The sequence below is a fragment of the Zingiber officinale genome, chromosome 1B (genome assembly GCF_018446385.1).
Source record: "Zingiber officinale cultivar Zhangliang chromosome 1B, Zo_v1.1, whole genome shotgun sequence".
Classification (NCBI taxonomy): Eukaryota; Viridiplantae; Streptophyta; class Magnoliopsida; order Zingiberales; family Zingiberaceae; genus Zingiber; species Zingiber officinale.
In genome coordinates this window covers 14015664-14035291 of record NC_055986.1, presented here as the reverse complement: position 1 = coordinate 14035291, position 19628 = coordinate 14015664, and the positions used below count along the sequence as shown (strand labels likewise).

General features: G+C 37.9%; 2 protein-coding genes across 4 annotated transcripts; one reads left to right on the top strand and one right to left on the bottom strand.

Moving 5' to 3' along the window:
* Positions 1–117: 117 nt before the first annotated feature.
* Positions 118–8131, top strand: LOC122051279 (AUGMIN subunit 8-like). Of its 3 annotated transcripts, none has more exons than XM_042612335.1 (8): positions 118–389; positions 667–756; positions 1196–2616; positions 3131–3250; positions 4416–4532; positions 4723–4812; positions 5449–5552; positions 7751–8131. In XM_042612335.1, the coding sequence occupies exons 3-7, from the start codon at positions 1270–1272 to the stop codon at positions 5503–5505; spliced, it is 1731 nt and encodes a 576-aa protein (XP_042468269.1). In that variant the 5' UTR covers positions 118–389; positions 667–756; positions 1196–1269; the 3' UTR covers positions 5506–5552; positions 7751–8131. The 3 variants fall into 3 exon arrangements, with proteins under 3 accessions (XP_042468269.1, XP_042468252.1, XP_042468261.1); XM_042612318.1 differs by having other exon boundaries at positions 5445–5552; XM_042612327.1 differs by lacking the exon at positions 667–756 and having other exon boundaries at positions 5445–5552.
* A 905-nt stretch (positions 8132–9036) lies between these two features.
* On the bottom strand, positions 9037–12007 carry LOC122051271 (pentatricopeptide repeat-containing protein At2g03380, mitochondrial-like). The gene has a single exon (XM_042612304.1). The coding sequence runs from the start codon at positions 11977–11979 to the stop codon at positions 9814–9816; it is 2166 nt and encodes a 721-aa protein (XP_042468238.1). The 5' UTR covers positions 11980–12007; the 3' UTR covers positions 9037–9813.
* Positions 12008–19628: the final 7621 nt, after the last annotated feature.

The window sequence follows — 19628 nt, the reverse complement described above, 5'->3', positions numbered from 1 at the left end:
TAGGCAAAGAAGTAGAAAGTGTGTGAGGCGCGATGTTCTTTTCCCCATTGTCAAATTAAAGTACAAGAACAATAATAATTATTTATTTTCACGTATCCAGCTGATGAATTTATCTGTTTTTGCCGTGGGTTTGACGCCCTTCCTAACCGGAACGTCTTCCCACCTTCCTCTCTTCTCGTTTTCTCAGAATCCAACGGGAAAACGCGCAAAAATCCAACTTTCCTTTTTCTTCTACTATAATTTTTCTTGTACTATAATTTCTTTAACCGCCATCTCGATTTTGTGGAATTCTGTATCGGCGGCGGTTTGCGGAGGCGAGATTAATGCTCCCTCCCTCCTGCAGTGCGACTTGGAGTTTCTGCCATCCGAGTTTGCATCGCGAATCGGAGGTTGGATGCTTTGTGTTTAGCAGCTTTCATGATCTTAAAGGAATCTAGTTGGAGGTTTCGAAATGTTTTTTGAATTCATAAGAATTCTTTAGCGCGTATTCGTTGTTTCTTTTGCCGTTTCTCGTATCGGATTGATGAAATCCATTTGTTTTTTTAGCTAGAAACTAAATCGTATGCATTCGAGAGTAGAAAACCAATGCTGTGTAAGAAAAAAAAAACGTTGTTTTTCGGCGGTGGTTTGTTTCTATGACGTTTTTTATTTTATTTTATTTTTCAGCCCAAGGACGCAAGTGGTTGTTCCGAAACCCCTAGAGAGCTCCCTGTCCTCGGCGTAGTTGGATTTCCTCAAATCACAATCAGTGTGCAGGTGGAACTTCGTTTTCCCGGATTTTATTTTCTTTCCATTATTATTCTTCCAATCGCCTTTCTCTGTTTTGTTTACCTCTATTGTGGAGAGAACCTTAAAGAAAGCAAACAGTCGAAATATTAAATTTGTGTGTCTAATAATCAATGGCAAGAGTACCTATTTATCTATCCATGTTTGCCGCGGCTTCGTCGCTTTACCGCCATGTCTTCTTTCAAGTGATCCTTGCTCTTTCTCTCTCTGCCGCAACACTCTCAATTTCAGTTGGCATCCTGACAATTTTGGCTTGATATTCTTTATTTCTGATTATTTTGGAGCGGGTTTTTATCTGAAATCTCGTGTCCAGTTTTTTTCATAGGATCGTTCATGAATTTCCTTCCTTTGTTATATGATTTTGCTTTAATTTCTGTGAATTATTTTGTAATATCATTCTCTGATGCAGAACCTTTTTGGGCGGATTTATGGTTATGGTGATGTTGTCATCATCAATGTAGTTTCATTTGAAGACTGCAATTGATGGATACATGTAAAGTTGAGCCCCTTGGGGCAAAAGCACAGACAAAGCCCACTCGGACTGAAGATAATCCTAGGCCATCTCACGAGAAGAATGATACCATCCCAAGCAATGCCAAGCCTCGGATTGTTGCTTCTAGGTACATGAATGGAATCTCATCCACTCCTGTTTCAGCTTCCGGTGCATCAAGACGATGCTCTTCTCCAATTGCCAGTCAGAGTCGCACAAACCGTGTACCTGGGGTGTCAATGTCTAAACGATCCCACTCGGCTTATAGAAGAAGATCACGAACCCCTTCGTCAAAGAGTTCTGCATTGTCATCCCCATCTAGGCCATCTACTCCATCAACCCCATCTTCTAGGCCAACAACTCCAGTACGAGCTGTTGTGACAGAATATCACAAGACCACAAGACAATTACTCAGCAACAAAGCACCCGATGGCTTGTGGCCTTCTATCCGAAGCCTTTCTTCTTCTTTCCAGTCAGAATCTCTTACAGTTCCAGTTAATAAGAGAGAGAAGTTGGCTGCAAAATCCTCTACAGTAAAATCAATCAATTTACCGTCAAATGTGGTATCTGAGAGAAAGAGGACTCCACTAAGAGGAATGAATACATCTGACCAATCGGAGAATTCTAAACCAGCAGAAAACTCAAACACTAAGGTAGTCGATCGACATAGGTGGCCTTCTACGATGGGTGGGAAGCTATCCACAAGTGCTATGTCGAGAAGTATGGATCTTTCTGATAAGATAAGTAGACCTGCTGGAAGAGTTACTTCACAAGTGATTTTCCCCAATAAGATAGATCTCACATCCAGTAGTGCATCCGGACATCCCAAGCTCTCACTATCTAATGAAGTTGAGCAACTCTCCAATAATGGAAGTGGAAGTATAGAACAAAATGTAAAACCAGTTGTGAATTTGTCATCTCAAGCTACTATGAAATCTTCATCTGTGACACGTCCAACTAGTACTCAGTCATCATTCATCCTAGGTCAGCAGCGCCCTTCATCACCGAGTACTCAGTCATCAATCATCCCAGGTTTGCTGCGCCCATCAACACCTAGTAAGGTTTTATCATCATCATCATCATTTACGTCTAGGGCTATGTTGAGTCCTTTGAGGACAAGAGCATCTACTCCAATATCATTGTCAAGCACTATTTTTGGCACACTGGGTGGTACATCCTTTGTCTCTAAGTCCAGTACTGATGGGAAAATAGGAAAATTGCATGCAAGTGACATAGAAGATGCTCATCAACTAAAGTTGCTGTCTAATGCAAGTTTGCAGTGGTGTTTTGTTAATGCCCAAACAAACAAGACATTATCAATTCAGAAAATGAGAACAGAGGTAGGGATTTTGGTGCTCATGATTTAACCATATAAACATTCATTTATAGCTTTACATGGTAGGTTAAGCGGCCAATTTTTTTTTTTTTCCTACCTTCTATTATTCTAGTTATTTCTAGTGAAGATGTCATTGTAAGGATAAAACACAAACTCAGATTATATTTGTTTTTTTTCCCTTAAACTGTGTATGCGTAAGTTTTCATGCTTGCTGTTTTTTTGGTGATTATCATACACTGACTATTATCTTTTTGAAATGATACAAAGAATGAATTTATTTGCATTATCATGCTGTCATTAATAAGCTTATTCTCTTAATTTGCCATGATGTGCAAAATATCTCTCCTGTTAAAGGGTGCAAAAGGAGATTGGTTGAGTTGAAACTTTTGTATCAGTAAGCTTCCTACATATTTATCCTATCCCCATGCCTATATTTTTGTACCAAAAATACCATGATTAAAATCTTGCTTGGCATACTTGGCTAACATGGTGAATCTATTTTTGATCTTCGCATACAGAATGTTCTTCAAAGTGTTTGGAATAATATCTCAACAATGGGTAATTCTGTCCTCATGAAAAGGATTGAGGTGCAACACTTGCATCAGGAGATGAAGTTAGGTGTTGTTTTGAAGGGACAGGTTAGACATTATTCATTCAATTCTTTGCTTTTGCCTTTTCAAATCCTACTTTTCTTTGGATTTTTCGCTTTCTTTTATCCTACTAATGGAATATGTATGGTTTTTTGTCTTCATTTATATGAAACCTGAATTTCCAAGAGCAAATACTAAAACTTCCAAAGCAATTAAAATTTCATAACAGAATAGACCATACAAGATGCAGATTGATTTTTTTTTCCTGATCAGTACAACTTAACAAAGTTTATGACTAGATGCTGTGATAAGACAATTATGCTGTCAATCCTTGAAATACTGAATATACCTGAAACCAAAAATCATAAATGTAAGAAGCTTGTTTAGTTCCACATTGTTGTTAATTTAAAAAGAGGTTTAATATGACCTAGATGATTGTGCTATCATTAACTTGAATTTAAACATTTTGACTAGTGGTTGTAGCTAACAAGATAATCTTCTCATTTGGGATAGGTGTGACCATGTGAGAATAAGCTTTTCAAGTCATCTAATCTCTTGTTTGCATAAACTTGTCTTATCTTTTTGTTGTTTATGGTACTAAATACTAACAAAATTCAGATTCTTGTTTTGATCTTCCTGGTGTTTATGTGTCTTGACCAAAAACAACACTCCATGTTCATTTTTTTCCGCATCTAATTTTGCAGTAAGGATTGCTCCCTTCAATTTGAGGAAGATTCCATCCTTTTAATTTGCACATGCAGGAGATTTTGTTGTTTCTGATATATAGTGAATGGACTGCTGCATATGATAATTAGTAAACAAACAATTCATTGACCATGTAATATGTCCTGCTAAATGTTAAGGGATTTTAATTTGCATCACAACAGTAGCTGTTAATTATGCTAGCCTTGTTAAGTGAACTTGAATGATTACTGAAAACTTCTTGGAGGTGTTTATCAGTAAAGATGTTTTACTGGTTGGGAGAAGAAGCATTGCTATATACCATGAGGCCCTAGCCTTGAGATAGCTATCATGATTACAATTCAGCTTTCTTTTGTAGCTACTCTTGTTCCCAAAGACTATTTTACTTACAATGTAAGCTTGAAGTTGTTGGGCATATTATTTTATTATGTTAAACCGTGCATTTCTTGTACAATACGTTCTATTACTTTAATTAATTTCTTAAGATCTCTTTTTTTGGAAAATTCTATAGATGATGTCCCTTGAACAGTGGGCAGCATTAGGAGAGGAACATTGTAGTTCTCTGTCTGGGACAATTGAAGCTCTTAATACAAGCATTCTACGCCTCCCTGTGATGGGAGGAACGAAGGTATTTATATATTGATGATATATTTTCATTTATCAGTTGTAGTATAAAAGATTTCAAAACTGGTCCAACCTATGATTTGGTATGTTAATAATTGGTAGTTTTTTTTTTTTTAACTCCATATATCCTGTAAATGAATTTTTGGTATACCTCTAAGGCCTTAGTCAATTAACTGTTTGCCTCCATTTTACAGGCGGATGTAATTGATATGCGGAATGCTGTCAGTTCGGCAATTGATATGATGCATGCTATCAGCTCCTCTATTTGTCTATTATTATCTAAGGTGAAATTCATCACTACTTATCCCAAATAGTATGTATATACTTGCATGTTTACCGCTAAGGATCGATCTTACAATTCGTGGACTTCACTTTGAATATCATAGAACTTGAATTCATTCATCATTAGCCTATTGAACGGAGCCAACAATTTTTTTAGGAAAGGATAAATTTAGACTTGGAATTCAAATAATGCAATGTCAATCTAATATGCTGCAAGGCTATCCGCCCTGAAGTCACGTTTTCTTAGGAAGATGGTTTTGTAAATCTCATAGATAAATCCTTTTGACTTATCTACAACATGAAGATTTCATTTGTATTTCATTTGAACTTTCAACCTGGACTACATCTTTATCATTCATCTGTTTTTTTAATCTCCTTTCTGTTGTTGCGGATTTGGCATCAGAAGGACAGTTTGCATTTGATTGATGTTATTCAAAATCCCAATTGCCATTTTATTCTTCTCGACCAATTTGTCTGACATAATATGTCGACATGAGTGCAAATGGAGAGGTGGTGGAAGGAGCTTTATTCACAACTTAAAAGAAACACCAACTTACCTCCTTGAACTTGTTTGTTAATTTGGTCTTGTGGATTTGGTTCTGAAAGTTTTCTATTTGGATTTGATGATTACTAGGTAGAATGTACAAAGTCTCTTGTTTCTGAGCTTCAAACTGTTGCGGCGAAAGAAAAATTAATGCTCGATGAGTGCAGAGAGTTACTTGCTTGTGCTACATCCATGCAGGTTAGTGATAATTGATACCCTTCTATGAGTTTCTAATTTTTTATTTATACTATATATCCTAGTTTTAAAACTAAAAAAAGAGTATCAAAAATATGTTATTCTCTTCCTATCCTTCCTGTCAACCTCCTAAATCCTCTCTCTCTCATCGTTTTCCAATGCATCCTCCCTTTTTAGGATTAAAAGGGTCTGATATGTTCCCATATCAGTTCCAGATCAGGCTTGATATGGGGCATACTCTGGGCCTGATATGGTCCAATATCAGGCCCAACGTGAACCTTATATTTTCCATATCAGGTCCATACTGGGCCTAATATTTTTCCATATCATTCATGTTGGGTCCGATATGGAAAATATCAAGCCCATGCTGAGCTTGATATGGTCCAATATCAGACCCAGCGTAAGTCTGATATTTTTCCATATCATACCTATGCATTGAAAAACAACGTGAGTTCTAAGAGGTTGGCGGGAGAGGTAGGAAGGGAAGAATATTATTTTTGGTGCTTTTTTTGGTAATTTTGAAATTATGATGTTTCTTTTGATAAATAAAGAAACATGACCGTTCTTTTTGGTAAAAAGTCGCATAATCTTAGCTTCTTGAAATAGGGCCAAGAAGAATATCGTGAACTAATAAACTCCTCATTTTTGTGTATTTCTGATATGTTTGCTTCTGACCTTGTTTTCGGCATCTAGTTTACCTGTCAATTGTAATCCCATAACTAAAGTAAATTGCTTTTCCCCCCTCCCCTGACACACGCACCTCCCCTCCCCCTCTCTCTCTCCCCTTTAAATGTCTGTTCTGCCCCTCTATCTTTTTTGATTTTTTTTAGTTTTATTTTTAAATTTAATTTAATTTATTAATTTTTTCATTCATACTTATATATTTTTAAATTTCTATTTAATTTTAATTTTTTAATCAATTTTATTTATTATTTGTCATTAATACTTATATATATTTATTAATTTATTTAGTTTTATTTTTTAATTAATTTTGTTTATTATTTTTCATTAATACTTATATTTTTTAAATTTTATTTAAGTTTTATTTATTATTTTTTAATATTTATTTAGTTTTATTTCTTTAATTAATTTTGTTTATTATTATTATTATCAAATTTTTAAATTTTTTTTTATTTTATATAATTTTTAAATTACTCTCTTCCTGTAAATTATCTTTCTAATTTGATACTTAAATTACCCCTCATCCAACTATTGACACATGTCATAATCTTCTCTCACTTTAAATTATCCCTCCCTCCAACCATTGACACATAACACATGTCAGAATCTCTCACCCTCTTTAAATTACCCATCCTCCAACCATGTCAATGGTTGGAGGGAGGGATGATTTAAAGGGAGAGAAGATTATGACATGTATTAATAGTTGGATGAGGATAATTTAAGTGTCAAATTAGGAAGGTAATTTACAGGAAAGGAGTAATTTAAAAATTATATAAAATAAAAAAAATTAAAAAAATTTGATAACAATAATAATAAATAAAATTAATTAAAGAAATAAATATTAAAAAAATAATAAATAAAATTAATTAAAAATAAAACTTAAATAAAATTTTAAAAATATAAGTATTAATGAAAAATAATAAACAAAATTAATTAAAAAATAAAAACTAAATAAAATTTATATAAAACTGAAAAAATAAGTATGGATAAAAAATAATAAATTAAATTAATTAAAAAAAAAATTTAAAATATACTGAGAGTTATTTTTAAACAAAATTAATTAAAAAAATTAAAACTAAATAAAAATTAAATGAAATTTAAAAAAAAAAGAAAAAAAAAGAGGAGGGGGCTACATGCGTCATTTGGCAAGGAGAGAGGGGAGAAAAAAAAGGAGTGTGTGTCAGATCGGGAGGGGGAAAAGCAGCTCTCTAACTAAAAGGGGAGCCAGTATAGTTATCTGTCAAACAGACTTGTACATAGGATCATTAATTTTCTGTCATTATCATCACTTTGCCACCAAGGAACCTAACCTGTTCAAAGATTATCTATCTTGAGTTCGAACAGTTTCGATCATGTAGATTTCTATAGCAACAATGAAGCATGCTGCAGTAAAGTTACTTCATGCAATTGACTATGGAGATTACAATGTTTTACTTGTAGGATCCTGTCAGTTGAGCAAAACTTAAGACTGCTACAAGTCCACCATGCTTATCAAATTTTGTACTCTTTATGTGAAACAGGTGCAAGAGTCCAGTCTTAGAACACAGTTGATGCTGCTTAAGAATGATGCTTGCAATCTTCACCAGACACAGAGTTAGTAGACGATCAAAGCTCATATTTAGCATGCGTACGGCAACCATGACCGTCCATAGGAAGATAAAATTAAGTACACATGCAAAAGTAATCTTTCTTCTTTCCTCTCAGTTTTTTTTTCTTTTTCTTTATCTTTTTCGAGGTAAAAATATCTGTATTTACCGTGTATTTTCTAAATCACTCACAAGTCACAATTATAGTAGAACGTACCAAAACATAGAAAGGAGGCCTAGGAATAGCGGTCACGCAAAGAGAGGGAAGTTGTATATTCGAACTTTAACTTTGTGATGATACTAAAGTTGAAAGAAGCTATTTGTAGAGAGGCCCGTTCATTTCATTTTAGATTAAAAAATACCAGAATGCCAAACGCTTCTCAATGTTCTCACATTTCCACAATCAAGTAACTCTAACACGCAAGACAAAGTGAAGGGAGAGATAATTTATATGATCAGATCCAAAAGTTCAACCAGCCCTTCGACTGAGGCTCGGGGCGGAAAAAAAAAATGAGATCTAAAATAAATTTTTAATAATATATAATTCATCTACAACGATTTCTTCTAATATTTTTATTTTTAAAATTGTTCAAGATTTTTCAAAATGTCTTTCTCAATACATAAAATTACCAATTCATTTAATTTTTCTTACGACATTAACGATCTTATATATGTTTTTCAATAATTTTAATTTTAAAAAACTCCTTTCAATCGATGCTACCGTAACAGACATAGTCAACAAGATTATATAAGTAATTACAATATTTGAATAACAATTTATATTTTGAACAAATTCAAAAATATTAATTGTAGACATTACTACATTTGGTAAAATTATTTGTAATATTTTTTAATTCGATAAATAAATCATCTAACTTAACATCTGATGAATTGTTATGAGTTAAAGTAGATTTTAGATTGACACAACATTTTCGTAATTCATCATCGTCCAAAGTTCTTAATATTTTTGAATTAAATAAAAAACTAAATATATTTTCAAAAATTTTCATTTGCTCAAATTTACATTTTAAAGAAGCAATCGTCATGTCTACAACAATAACAAAATAATCAATTCTAAAGGACTCTGATAATGAAACTTCATCATCCTCTCTTTCATTAAATTATTTTTTTCTAAAAATATAATGCTTTGTTGTAAATATTGGCTCTGTGTTCATATATAATGTAAGACTTTTAGTAATAGTCAAACTTACAACAAAATCATCATTCCTATACTTTTCAAAAAAATAAGATTATACCTTCCAATTATTTCATGGCAGCCCCAAATCCTTTACCACTTTGCAAATTGCAACCTAAAAGGATAAAAGAAAGAGACAATATCAAAAGGTTCTGAAATATGAATTTGGACCCAACTACTCAGGCCCCCACTACATGCCTATAATACATAATACTAAAAAAAATTTGGACCTTCTCAAATTCTGAGCCTAGGGCCATCGCCCAGTGTCGGCCTCCTCCAGGGCCGACCCTGAGTTCAACCGATACAATAAATGCCGCACTGTACAAAGCTCATGATTTGTATTTCAGATGATATTTAACTTTTGATTATTTTTTTCAGCCATAGCAGGGTGGTATTGGATAAACAATTATGCACGGAGCAGGCTAGAAGCTCCAAACTAGTCTTTTTTAACGTAGACTTGTACATGCCAGAAGTACCAATATAACTATCTTATGGATGTGCTGCCTTGGTTGATTTTATGGATCCAATTGACAGACTTGATGAGCGCCATGCAGCAGTTCCAGCTCTGCATAAGGCCATTAACTCCAAATAAACATTTAGGAAAAAGCATCTCACAAATTACCATGACCAATTGAGCCACTTTGTTTTGCTTTTAACTCCAGCAGGTATGTAGATAATTTGTTTTATGATGTCTAGTGTCAAAGTTTGATAGCAGCAGCTCATTATAACTATATCCAAGCAGCTTGATCATACCTGTTTCTTTCAAATAATGAACTTCAGTTCCTTTTTTCCAAGTATATTCTCATACATGTGAGCCCTTCATGACAGTAGTATTGAACTGGTTCTCAATTCCGAAAGAGCTACATCCTGGTTGCTTCACCAGACCCATCTCCTCCATCAGTTTCCTCACTTTAAGGGCTTCATCCCACCTCCCTTCTGAAGCATACAAATTCGACATGAGCACATAGTAATCTGGCCTATTTGGAAGCAAAGTCATCATCCTCCTTACTACAACTTCACCGAGTTCAAACCTCCAATGCATTCTGCAACCATGAAGCAAAGCTCCCCAGACATTAGTGTCAGCTTGTATTGGCATCCTATCTATGAATTCCTGTGCTTCCTCTAATCTTCCAGCCCGAGCAAGCATGTCAACCATGCATGCATAGTGCTTCATTGAGGGAGCTATCTTATAATGCTCAGACATACTATTGAAATACTCTCGTCCTGCATCAACCATCCCAGTGTGGCTACAAAGTGAAAGAATGGTAGTGAAGGTTGCATCGTTGGGTTGCAAGTCTTCCTTCAACATTTTCTTGAAAATATCAACAGAGCCAGCATAATCACCTTGCATTCCATATCCACCCAACATCGCACACCATGTCACAGTATTCCTTTCTATCATCTCATGGAAGATTCTATTAGCCAACTTCACATCACCATACTTGTTGTAGAAATTGAGAAGTGCAGTACCAACATGAATATTTGTAAGAAACCCAAACATGATGGAATAGGCATGGAAACAACTACCGAGGAGGAAGTCCCCCAAAGAGATACAAGATGAGATAGCACAGACAACCGTAACAGCATCTGGTGAACATCCCTCTGACCTCATTGTGTTGAATAGAGATAAAGCTTCTACACCTTGATGATTCTGAGAGTGCCCTGCAACCATTGCATTCCAAGTAACAATATCCTTGCAATGGACTCCTTTGAATATAGAATTAGCTTCAAAAAGCATACAACATTTTGCGTACATATCAATGAGGGCATTCATCACCACCAAGCACTTTTCTACTCCTAATTTCAACCCTAGTGAATGAATTGAACTACCCAACTTCATGTCCCTCAATTGTGCAGCAGCAGATAGAATACTGGATATGGTCACTGAGTTAGGAACTAGAACCATCCATTTTTTATCAGAAAATAGCTTCAATGCATCTTGAGGATAGTTTCTTTGTGTGTACCCAACAATCATTGCAGTCCATGAGATGGCATCCATATTCTTAAACTCATCAAACACATAACGGGCATCTGTAATGTCCCCACGCTTGGCATACATGTCTACTAGCGCACTACCTACAAAGGGGTTTGTACACATTCCGAGCTTTATTGCACAACCATGCACCCATTTTCCTTGATGTAAAGCACCTATCACTGAACATGAAGTCAATAAGCTCACCACTGTGTACTCATCAAGTTCATTATTAGATCGTTGCATGTGATTGAAGAATCTTAATGCTTCAGCGCCACAGTCATTGTGAGCATATCCTGATATCACAGTAGCCCAAGAAATCGCATTTCTATCCTGAGTTCCATCAAACAGTCTTCTAGAAGAATCCATATCACCGCATTTTGCATACATGTCAATGAGATTGTTGAGCACAAAACAGTCTGGATCCCCGACTTTGATGATGTGGCCATGCAGCTTCTTTCCTTCATCAAGATCGAGCAATTCAATGCAGGCCTTCAGGACACGGGAGAAGATGATATTATCATGCCCGCAAAACCGACATCTCATTTGTGAATAATACCAAATAGCTTCTCTGTATTGCTCATTCAAGATGAAGCCTCTAAACAATACTTTCCAGGAATAAAGATCTGGGTCTGGAATTCTGTCAAACACCTTGCGGGCGGACTCGAGATCTGCCAAGGATGCATAACAGCTGAATAATTTGGTTTGGCATGGGAGATGATTGTTGAGTCCATGGACGAGGATGAAGCCGTGGATTTTACTGAGGGTAAGGGTGTCAGTGCAGGAAGACAACAGGGAAAGAAATGGATTTGGCGAGATAGATTGGAGGGGAAGATATAAATGGAGTTGTTGGGTGAGAGAAAGGGAAGATCCTGCTTCTTGGCTTGATGGGTTTAAGGGTTTAGTACGAAAGATTGGAGGCAGGGTTTTGGAGAGATGGGAGGAGGAAGGGTTTTGGAGTGATGCGTTAGCCTTGAGACCGCGGAGTAATCTCATTGAATAGATTGAGTGAGTCAAAACGAGCGCAATTGAATGGCCGAGCAGTAGAGGGAGTAAAAGATATTATTGGATAACGGATCCATTTCCGATCGGTAGGTTAATTTAGTGGTTAGTTATAAATTAATTTTATAATTTATCTATCTTTTTCCTATAATCTAGGAACGAACTATATAATCAACTTTTACTATAAATTTAAAGATATTATTTAGCCATATGACATAGTCAAGTTGTTCACCGTTACATATATAGACAAGAGTCGACTACTAATGAAATTGATGAAAATATCATTCCGTGTAATAGTCTACTCAATTTCTTAATTTAACTCTCTGCTATATAGATATGGATGTCTTGGGATCATACCTTTGGCGCGTTGACAGAAAAGGTAAAAGATATTATTAGAAGGAACACTCCTTTAAAAATGTGATAAAAATCTCCAATAATTAAGCTAATTTAATAAAGTAATTTTTTTTTATCTCCAAAAAAAATCTCAGAGCTCAATTATCTTTTTTGTAATTGGTTTCAAATGATTTTGTTTGCCGTTTTCATTTTTTCGTAAATATATGCACGGCAAACTAACCAATCAATTTTCTAGTTCAAATGTCTATCAAAATGACCTCTACCTCATTCGGACATAAAATGAGAAACATGCACATTGATTTTGTTCAAGTACTGAGTCGATGGTCACTGAGGACGTGATATTCTTGTTGACTCTGTTAGGACCAAAAGTAGTTAGAGGGGGGGGTGAATAGTTCATCGCGTTCGCTTGTTGCTCGGCGTTGCTTGTTTCTTCAAAGATGTGCAGCGGAAATACAAAGAAACAATTACACAACGCTAACACGGTTGGTTTACTTGGTATCCACCTCACAAGAGGTGACTAATCCAAGGATCCACGCCAACACACACACCCTCCACTAATAAAACTCTCCTTTATGGTAACTACCAAGGGCGGAGAAGCCCTACAAGACTCAATACAAGAAGAGAGGGAAAGGATACAAGAAATACAAGCTTACAATGAGTATAAACCCTAACCCTAGCTTCCCTTCTTGGCTTTGATCCGCCTCTTGACTTGGAGAACTTCCAAGATCCTTCAAGTACCGGAGGAGCCGGCAAGAGATCCGGTGATTCGAGAGGAATCGCGGCCTTTATCGGGACGATCGATTCGAATGTTCCCAATCGATCGGGAGGCTTTGGATCGATCCACTTGATCGATCGAGCGCCTGCTCTGGATCGATCCATAGATCGATCCAGGCGTTCAGTCGATCCAGCGATCGATTGGGACATCTGGATCGATCCACGGATCGATCCAGGCTCTGGAAGGCTCGGATCGATCCAGCGATCGATCCATCTCCTGAATCGATCAGTACTTGGATTTTGCCCAAAACCAAGTCCAGCCTCTCAAACCAACATCCGGTCAACCTTGACTGTTGGTACATCATGCCTAGCATCCGGTCACTCCTTTGACTTACTAGGACTTCCCACCAAGTGTCCGGTCAACCTTTGACCCACTTGGACTTTTCTATTCATGCCAAGTATCCGGTCACTTGACCTACTTGGACTTTTCTATTCATGCCAAGTATCCGGTCACCCTTGACCTACTTGGACTTTTCTATTCATGCCAAGTATCTGGTCACCCTTGACCTACTTGGACTTTTCTATTCATGCCAAGTATCTGGTCACTCCCCTACTTGGACTTCCATCGATGTCCTACTTTGACTTTTATTCCTCGTGCCAAGTATCCAGTCAATCCTTTGACCTACTTGGACTTCCCAACACCAGATGTCCGATCATCCTTGAACCATCTGGATTTTCCCTTGCCTGGCTTCACTCACCAGGACTTTCACCTAGCTTCACTCACTAAGGCTTTCACCTGGCTTCACTCACCAGGACTTTCACCTAGCTTCACTCACTAGGGTTTTTCCATCTACCTAGCTTCACTCACTAGGGCTTTCACCTGGCTTCACTCACCAGGACTTTCACCTAGCTTCACTCACTAGGGTTTTCCATCTGCCTAGCTTCACTCACTAGGGCTTTCCCCTGGCTTCACTCACCAGGACTTTCACCTAGCCTCACTCACTAGGACTTTCCATTCTACCTAACATCCCAGTTAGGACTTCCCAGTCAAGTATCCGGTCAACCTTGACCTACTTGACTCATCTTCAATCAATTTCTTATTGTCAAACATCTAAACTCAAACCAAGGCTCGTTGGTACTCGTCAAGACACGAGGATGTGAACAATCTCCCCTTTTGATGTTTGACAATACCACAATAACACTTACAATACCACATGTAAGTTAGGCTAATCCTATAGCCTCAATCTTCATGCCACTAGGTAATGAACACATAAATTAAGCTCTTCATTCTCCCCCTAAGAGGGCACACTCCCTCTAGGTAATGAAAGCCTAACTTACACCCATTCACAGGTCCTTTCATTCTCCCCCTATTGGCACACATCAACCCATCTTTGGGCATACATCAACTCATGCCCCAATTTTGGATACACATCAACAAATCCATTTGTTGACGACTCTCCCCTTGAAGAGTTGCTCATCGTTGTTCACAACATCACTCGTTGTGATCAACACGATAAAGAAGGTCCCATACCCTTCATTTATCCTTAACTTCTCCCTCATTGTAGACAAATACTCAACCTTGAGCATTTTCTAACCACGTGAGTTCCTACTTGAAATAATGAGGATATCCACTCCCCATTTCAAGTTCAAAATCTCATACATGAGCATTTTCTTTAAAGAAAGTTAACCATCTTCCAAGGTTCATGAAAAATAATTTTTCATGTCTTTAAAGAGTCCCTCCCCCTAAAGACATGGTGGTAACTTCTGTCATTGCACCAACAATGACTTGGAATCCCTAAACCTTTAGGAAACCCAAATTTAGAAGTTTTGAGGTTCAAATACTCAAAATTTGAAGCAAACCTCAACCTAAACTTCAATGAAGCCTTCCTGAACCAATCCATCCTTGTTTTCACATGAAAACACCCTTTGTATGTATACAAATGTATTTTAGGGGTTTGGAATGGTTACCTAGACTCAAAGAGGTTCAAAGATGCTGAAATCAGGCCTTCCTAGCCAAAATCAGCAACTTGGATCGATTGGAGTTGGGTTCCAATCGATTGAACCTTTCTGAATCGATCCATCGATCGATTCAGATTTGGATCGATCGGCGATCGATCCGGTGAGTCCTTGCCTTCCGAATCGATCCACGGATCGATTCGGCATTCCAATCGATCCATGGATCGATTGAAGTTCGATAGTTGCTGAAATTCCATTTCAGTCTCAGAAACCCTAGAAAATTCTACAAAATCCAAAATCATGAAATTTCGTGTAGACATTATTTAGGGCATACTTAATCATGGAAAAATAGCTTTCTATGAAAATACATCATATTTTCAAAGATTGACACAAACTTGAAAACTTGCAAAAACTTTAGTGTTTTCTTCAAGTTTGTGTCTAACTATTCAATGGTGATTACTATCAAAAGACAGCCTTCACCAAGGTTTTCCAAAAACATTTTAAAAACATTTTCAAAACCAATATCCCATCATGTTCCTTGGGCATAATGCACATGGCTTGTACATTAGCTTTCCCAATGATGGGAATACACATAACTATGTGTTTTGATGAACCTAAAACTCAAAAGAATGCACTAAATCAACATCTTGAGTTTTGTTCATCTTCCTAACATCTCACTTGTATCTAATGTGCACTAAAGCACATACAAGTCACCTTATAGTCTTTGTGAGATGTAGATTTTGGTTTTGCCCTAATCTGGGGATCATGCATGTCTATCTAGGCATTTTTAAAGATATTAGACATCCACCTAGGATGTCACTTGTTAATAAGTGTTGTTAAAACGCCATTAGTCCTTAATTACAAGGAAATAAACTAATGCATGATAATGTTATGACATACATCAAAATAAAATAATTTTCAAAAGAAAGATTCCTATAACTACATGATGTATGAATGTCATGACATGGTATTTTTGGATTTTTCATAACAAAACATGAATGCATAAATAGACATGATGTCATGACATATGATGGGCAAACAATCATGGCAAAATTTAGCATAAATAAAATATACCTAGATTAACTATCTAAGTATCCTTAAAACCTTAGCTAAACTTACAACTTAAACCTAGATTGCCCTAAAGTGCTTCAAGAAAATGCCAAAGCCTAAATTGGAATTTCTAATTCCCTTGATTAATTTATGCCAGTTGAAATTAAGCATATCCTCAAATGTTGGCATATTTCATTTTTCCACAAGAGTAGCACTTAAATCAAGGCCCGGAGTGCCTTAAAATTTCTAAGAGAATACCAAAATCCCAACTTGGTATTTCTCTAGGTTTTCCCAATTTATGCCTTTTTAAGATAAAATCAATTTTCCACCATTAGGCACATTTTACTCTTTCATGGAGTAAATAATAATTCCATTTCATTTTCAAAGGTTAACAAAAACCTTGAAAATGCTCCTTGAGTGTCAATTTCCTCAAAGTTGGGTTAACTACTCTTCTAATCGGAGTTGACACTCTCTAACACATCTATGGGGTAGAGAAGATGCTCCTAGGAACCCAACACCTATTGGTGCTCCTTGGATGCTCTAGGTATTCACTAGGGATAACTTCCCTAGATACCTTCCTAGTGACCTTGTTTGGCTTCTTGGAGGCCTTGGTCACACTTTCTAGGTCAACTCTAGGGATAGCCTCCCTTGTGACCTTGTTTGTGACTTTCTTAGACTTCTTAGAAGCCTTAGTCACATTTATTGCAAAAATACGCTTAGGGATGACTTCCCTAGTATTTTTGGCTTGACCACTAGACCTAGGGTTTGTTCCATAACTATATGGAACTCTATGGTAAGAGGGCACATCCTTCTTAGCCTTTGGTTTGTATCCCAAACCTCTATGGCCATTGGATGACTTTTGTACCCCTAAACCTAGGTTATGCTCATTTTGCCCTAATAGGATATTTTCCATCCTTTTTAGGGTCTTTTCCATTTTATCAAGTCTTGACCTCAAGACTTGATTTTCCATCACTAAGTCCTTAGTTTTTGGTTTTCCATTAAGTTCATGAGCATTTTTGTTTCTAGGCTTGTAGCTACAATCCGTAGAGTTCTTGCCTAGACTTTTACCTACATTCCTAGCCTTAGGTGTAGTAGTTTTGGCATGTAGGGCCACATGCTTTTCCTTAAAGCCCTCATGCTTCCTATTCTTATGGTAAATTGCATTAAAATGATAAAACTTAGAACTATCATGCTTTTTACCATAATGTAAAGGAGTAGGCTCAATAAATGTTACCTTCTTCTTTACCTTGGAGGCTCCCCCTTGACTAATGCCTCCTTGAGCCTTGACCATCTTCTTCCCCTTGAGACATTGACTCCGGTAATGCCCCTTTTGATTGCAAGAGAAGCATATGATATGCTCCTTGCTCTTCTTTGTTCGGGGAATGGTCTCCTCGGGCTTCTCCTTGCCCTTTTGCGTCACTTGACCCTTCTTCTTGGCCAAGTTGGGACACTTGCTCTTGTAGTGCCCACTTTCCCTACACTCAAAACATATTATATGATTTTTATTTTTAATTGAAACATTTATACCTTTTTGTGTAGGGATGGCACTTGCTCCTCCATTTGCTATTTCTTGAATTTCGGAGGTGGCACCATCTTCTTCTTCTTCACTCGACCCGGATGTAGAAGCTTCTCCTTCTTCTTGATCCGGCGTCACCAAGGATTGCTCCCCCTCAATCCTAGAGGTGGAGGCTTCATCATCTTGAACATGAAACAAGGAGTATGCTCCCTCCTTGTTCCCTTCGTTGCATTCCCTTGAGGATGAAGCTTCTTGGATTTCCTCTTCCTCGGAGGTTGAGCATCTCTCAACCTCGGAGTCCTCCTCTTGGTCTTGCTCCAAAGAGTCACCCTCTCTGGATTCTTCATGATCTTGTACAGTGGAGGGGATCTCTTCATGAAGCTTGGCCAATTTGCTCCATAGCTCCTTTGCATCTTCAAACTCTCCAATTTTGCAAAGGATGGTGCTTGGCAATAAATTGACCAAAAGCTTGGTCACTTTGTCATTTGCCTCGCACCTTTGGACTTGCTCTTGGCTCCACTTGCTCCTCTTGAGAACTTTGCCCTTTGAATTTCTTGGAGCCTTGAAGCCTTCCATTAGAGCAAACCATTGCTCTATCTCCATCATAAGAAAATTTTCGATTCTTGATTTCCAAGAATCAAGCTTGTAGATGGAGCCACCCTTGTGTCAAATCCAAGTCCATCTTGGAATTGCATCTTGAAGTTGAGCTTGATAAAGTCTTGAACTTGAAGAATTTGCTCCAACTTCTTCACCCTCTAGCTTTTCTTGTTATGCTTGACCCTTCCGGCGATGATTCCGAGGAAGAGCGGTCTCGCTCTGATACCACTTGTTAGGACCAAAAGTAGCTAGAGGGGGGGGTGAATAGCTCGTCTCGTTCGCCTGTTGCTCGGCGTTGCTTGTTTCTTCAAAGATGTGCAGCGAAAATACAAAGAAACAATTACACAACGCTAACACGATTGGTTTACTTGGTATCCACCTCACAAGAGGTGACTAATCCAAGGATCCACACCAACACACACACCCTCCACTAATAAAACTCTCCTTTATGGTAACTACCAAGGGCGGAGAAGCCCTACAAGACTCAATACAAGAAGAGAGGGAAAGGATACAAGAAATACAAGCTTACAAGCTTACAATGAGTATAAACCCTAACCCTAGCTTCCCTTCTTGGCTTTGATCCGCCTCTTGACTTGGAGAACTTCCAAGATCCTTCAAGAAGCGATCCGAGCTGTAGGCCGTGGAGGAGCCGCAAGAGATCCGAGTGATTCGGAGAAGAGCAAGGAATCGCGCGCGCCTTTATCGACGCCAACGACGGATCCCGATCGATTCAATGTTCCCAATCGATCGGGAGGCTTTGATCGATCCACTTGATCGAGCGCCTGCTTGCTCGAAACGCACTGGATCGATCCATGGATCGATCCAGCCGCGTTTCCAGAGCACTGCTGATCGATCCACGGATCGATCCGGAGGCTCTCTGGAGGCTCGCTTAGAAGGCGGATCGATCCACGATCGAATCCGCGATCGATCCATCTCTGATCGATCCGCCGATCGATCCAAAGCACTTGGTTTTGCCCAAAACCAAGTCCCAAGCCTCTCAAACCAACATCCGGTCAACCTTGACCTGGGTAATAGCATCTGGTCACTCCTTTGACTTACTAGGATTTCCCACCGAGTGTCTGGTCAATCCCTTTGACCCACTTGGACTTTTCTATTCATGCCAAGTATCCGGTCACTCCCTTGACCTACTTGGACTTTCATCAGATGTCTGGTCAATCCCTTTGACCTATCTGTATTTCCTCGTGCCAAGTATCCAGTCAATCCTTTGACCTACTCTGATTTCCTCGTGCCAAGTATCCAGTCAATCCTTTGACCTACTTGGACTTCCCAACACCAGATGTCCGATCATCCTTGAACCATCTGGATTTTCCCTTGCCTGGCTTCACTCACCAGGACTTTCACCTAGCTTCACTCACTAGGGCTTTCACCTGGCTTCACTCACCAGGACTTTCATCTAGCTTCGCTCACTAGGGTTTTTCCATCTACCTAGCTTCAC

What these genes read in the sequence shown, in the direction of transcription:
- LOC122051271 (XM_042612304.1), bottom strand. Translation starts at nt 11,979, where the DNA reads ATGAGATTACTCCGCGGTCTCAAGGCTAACGCATCACTCCAAAACCCT.
- LOC122051279 (XM_042612327.1), top strand. Translation starts at nt 1,270, where the DNA reads ATGGATACATGTAAAGTTGAGCCCCTTGGGGCAAAAGCACAGACAAAG. An exon ending in TTTGTCTATTATTATCTAAG is followed by an intron (nt 4,813 to 5,444) that starts GTGAAATTCATC and finishes GATGATTACTAG; the next exon opens with GTAGAATGTACAAAGTCTCT. An exon ending in CTTGTGCTACATCCATGCAG is followed by an intron (nt 5,553 to 7,750) that starts GTTAGTGATAAT and finishes TATGTGAAACAG; the next exon opens with GTGCAAGAGTCCAGTCTTAG.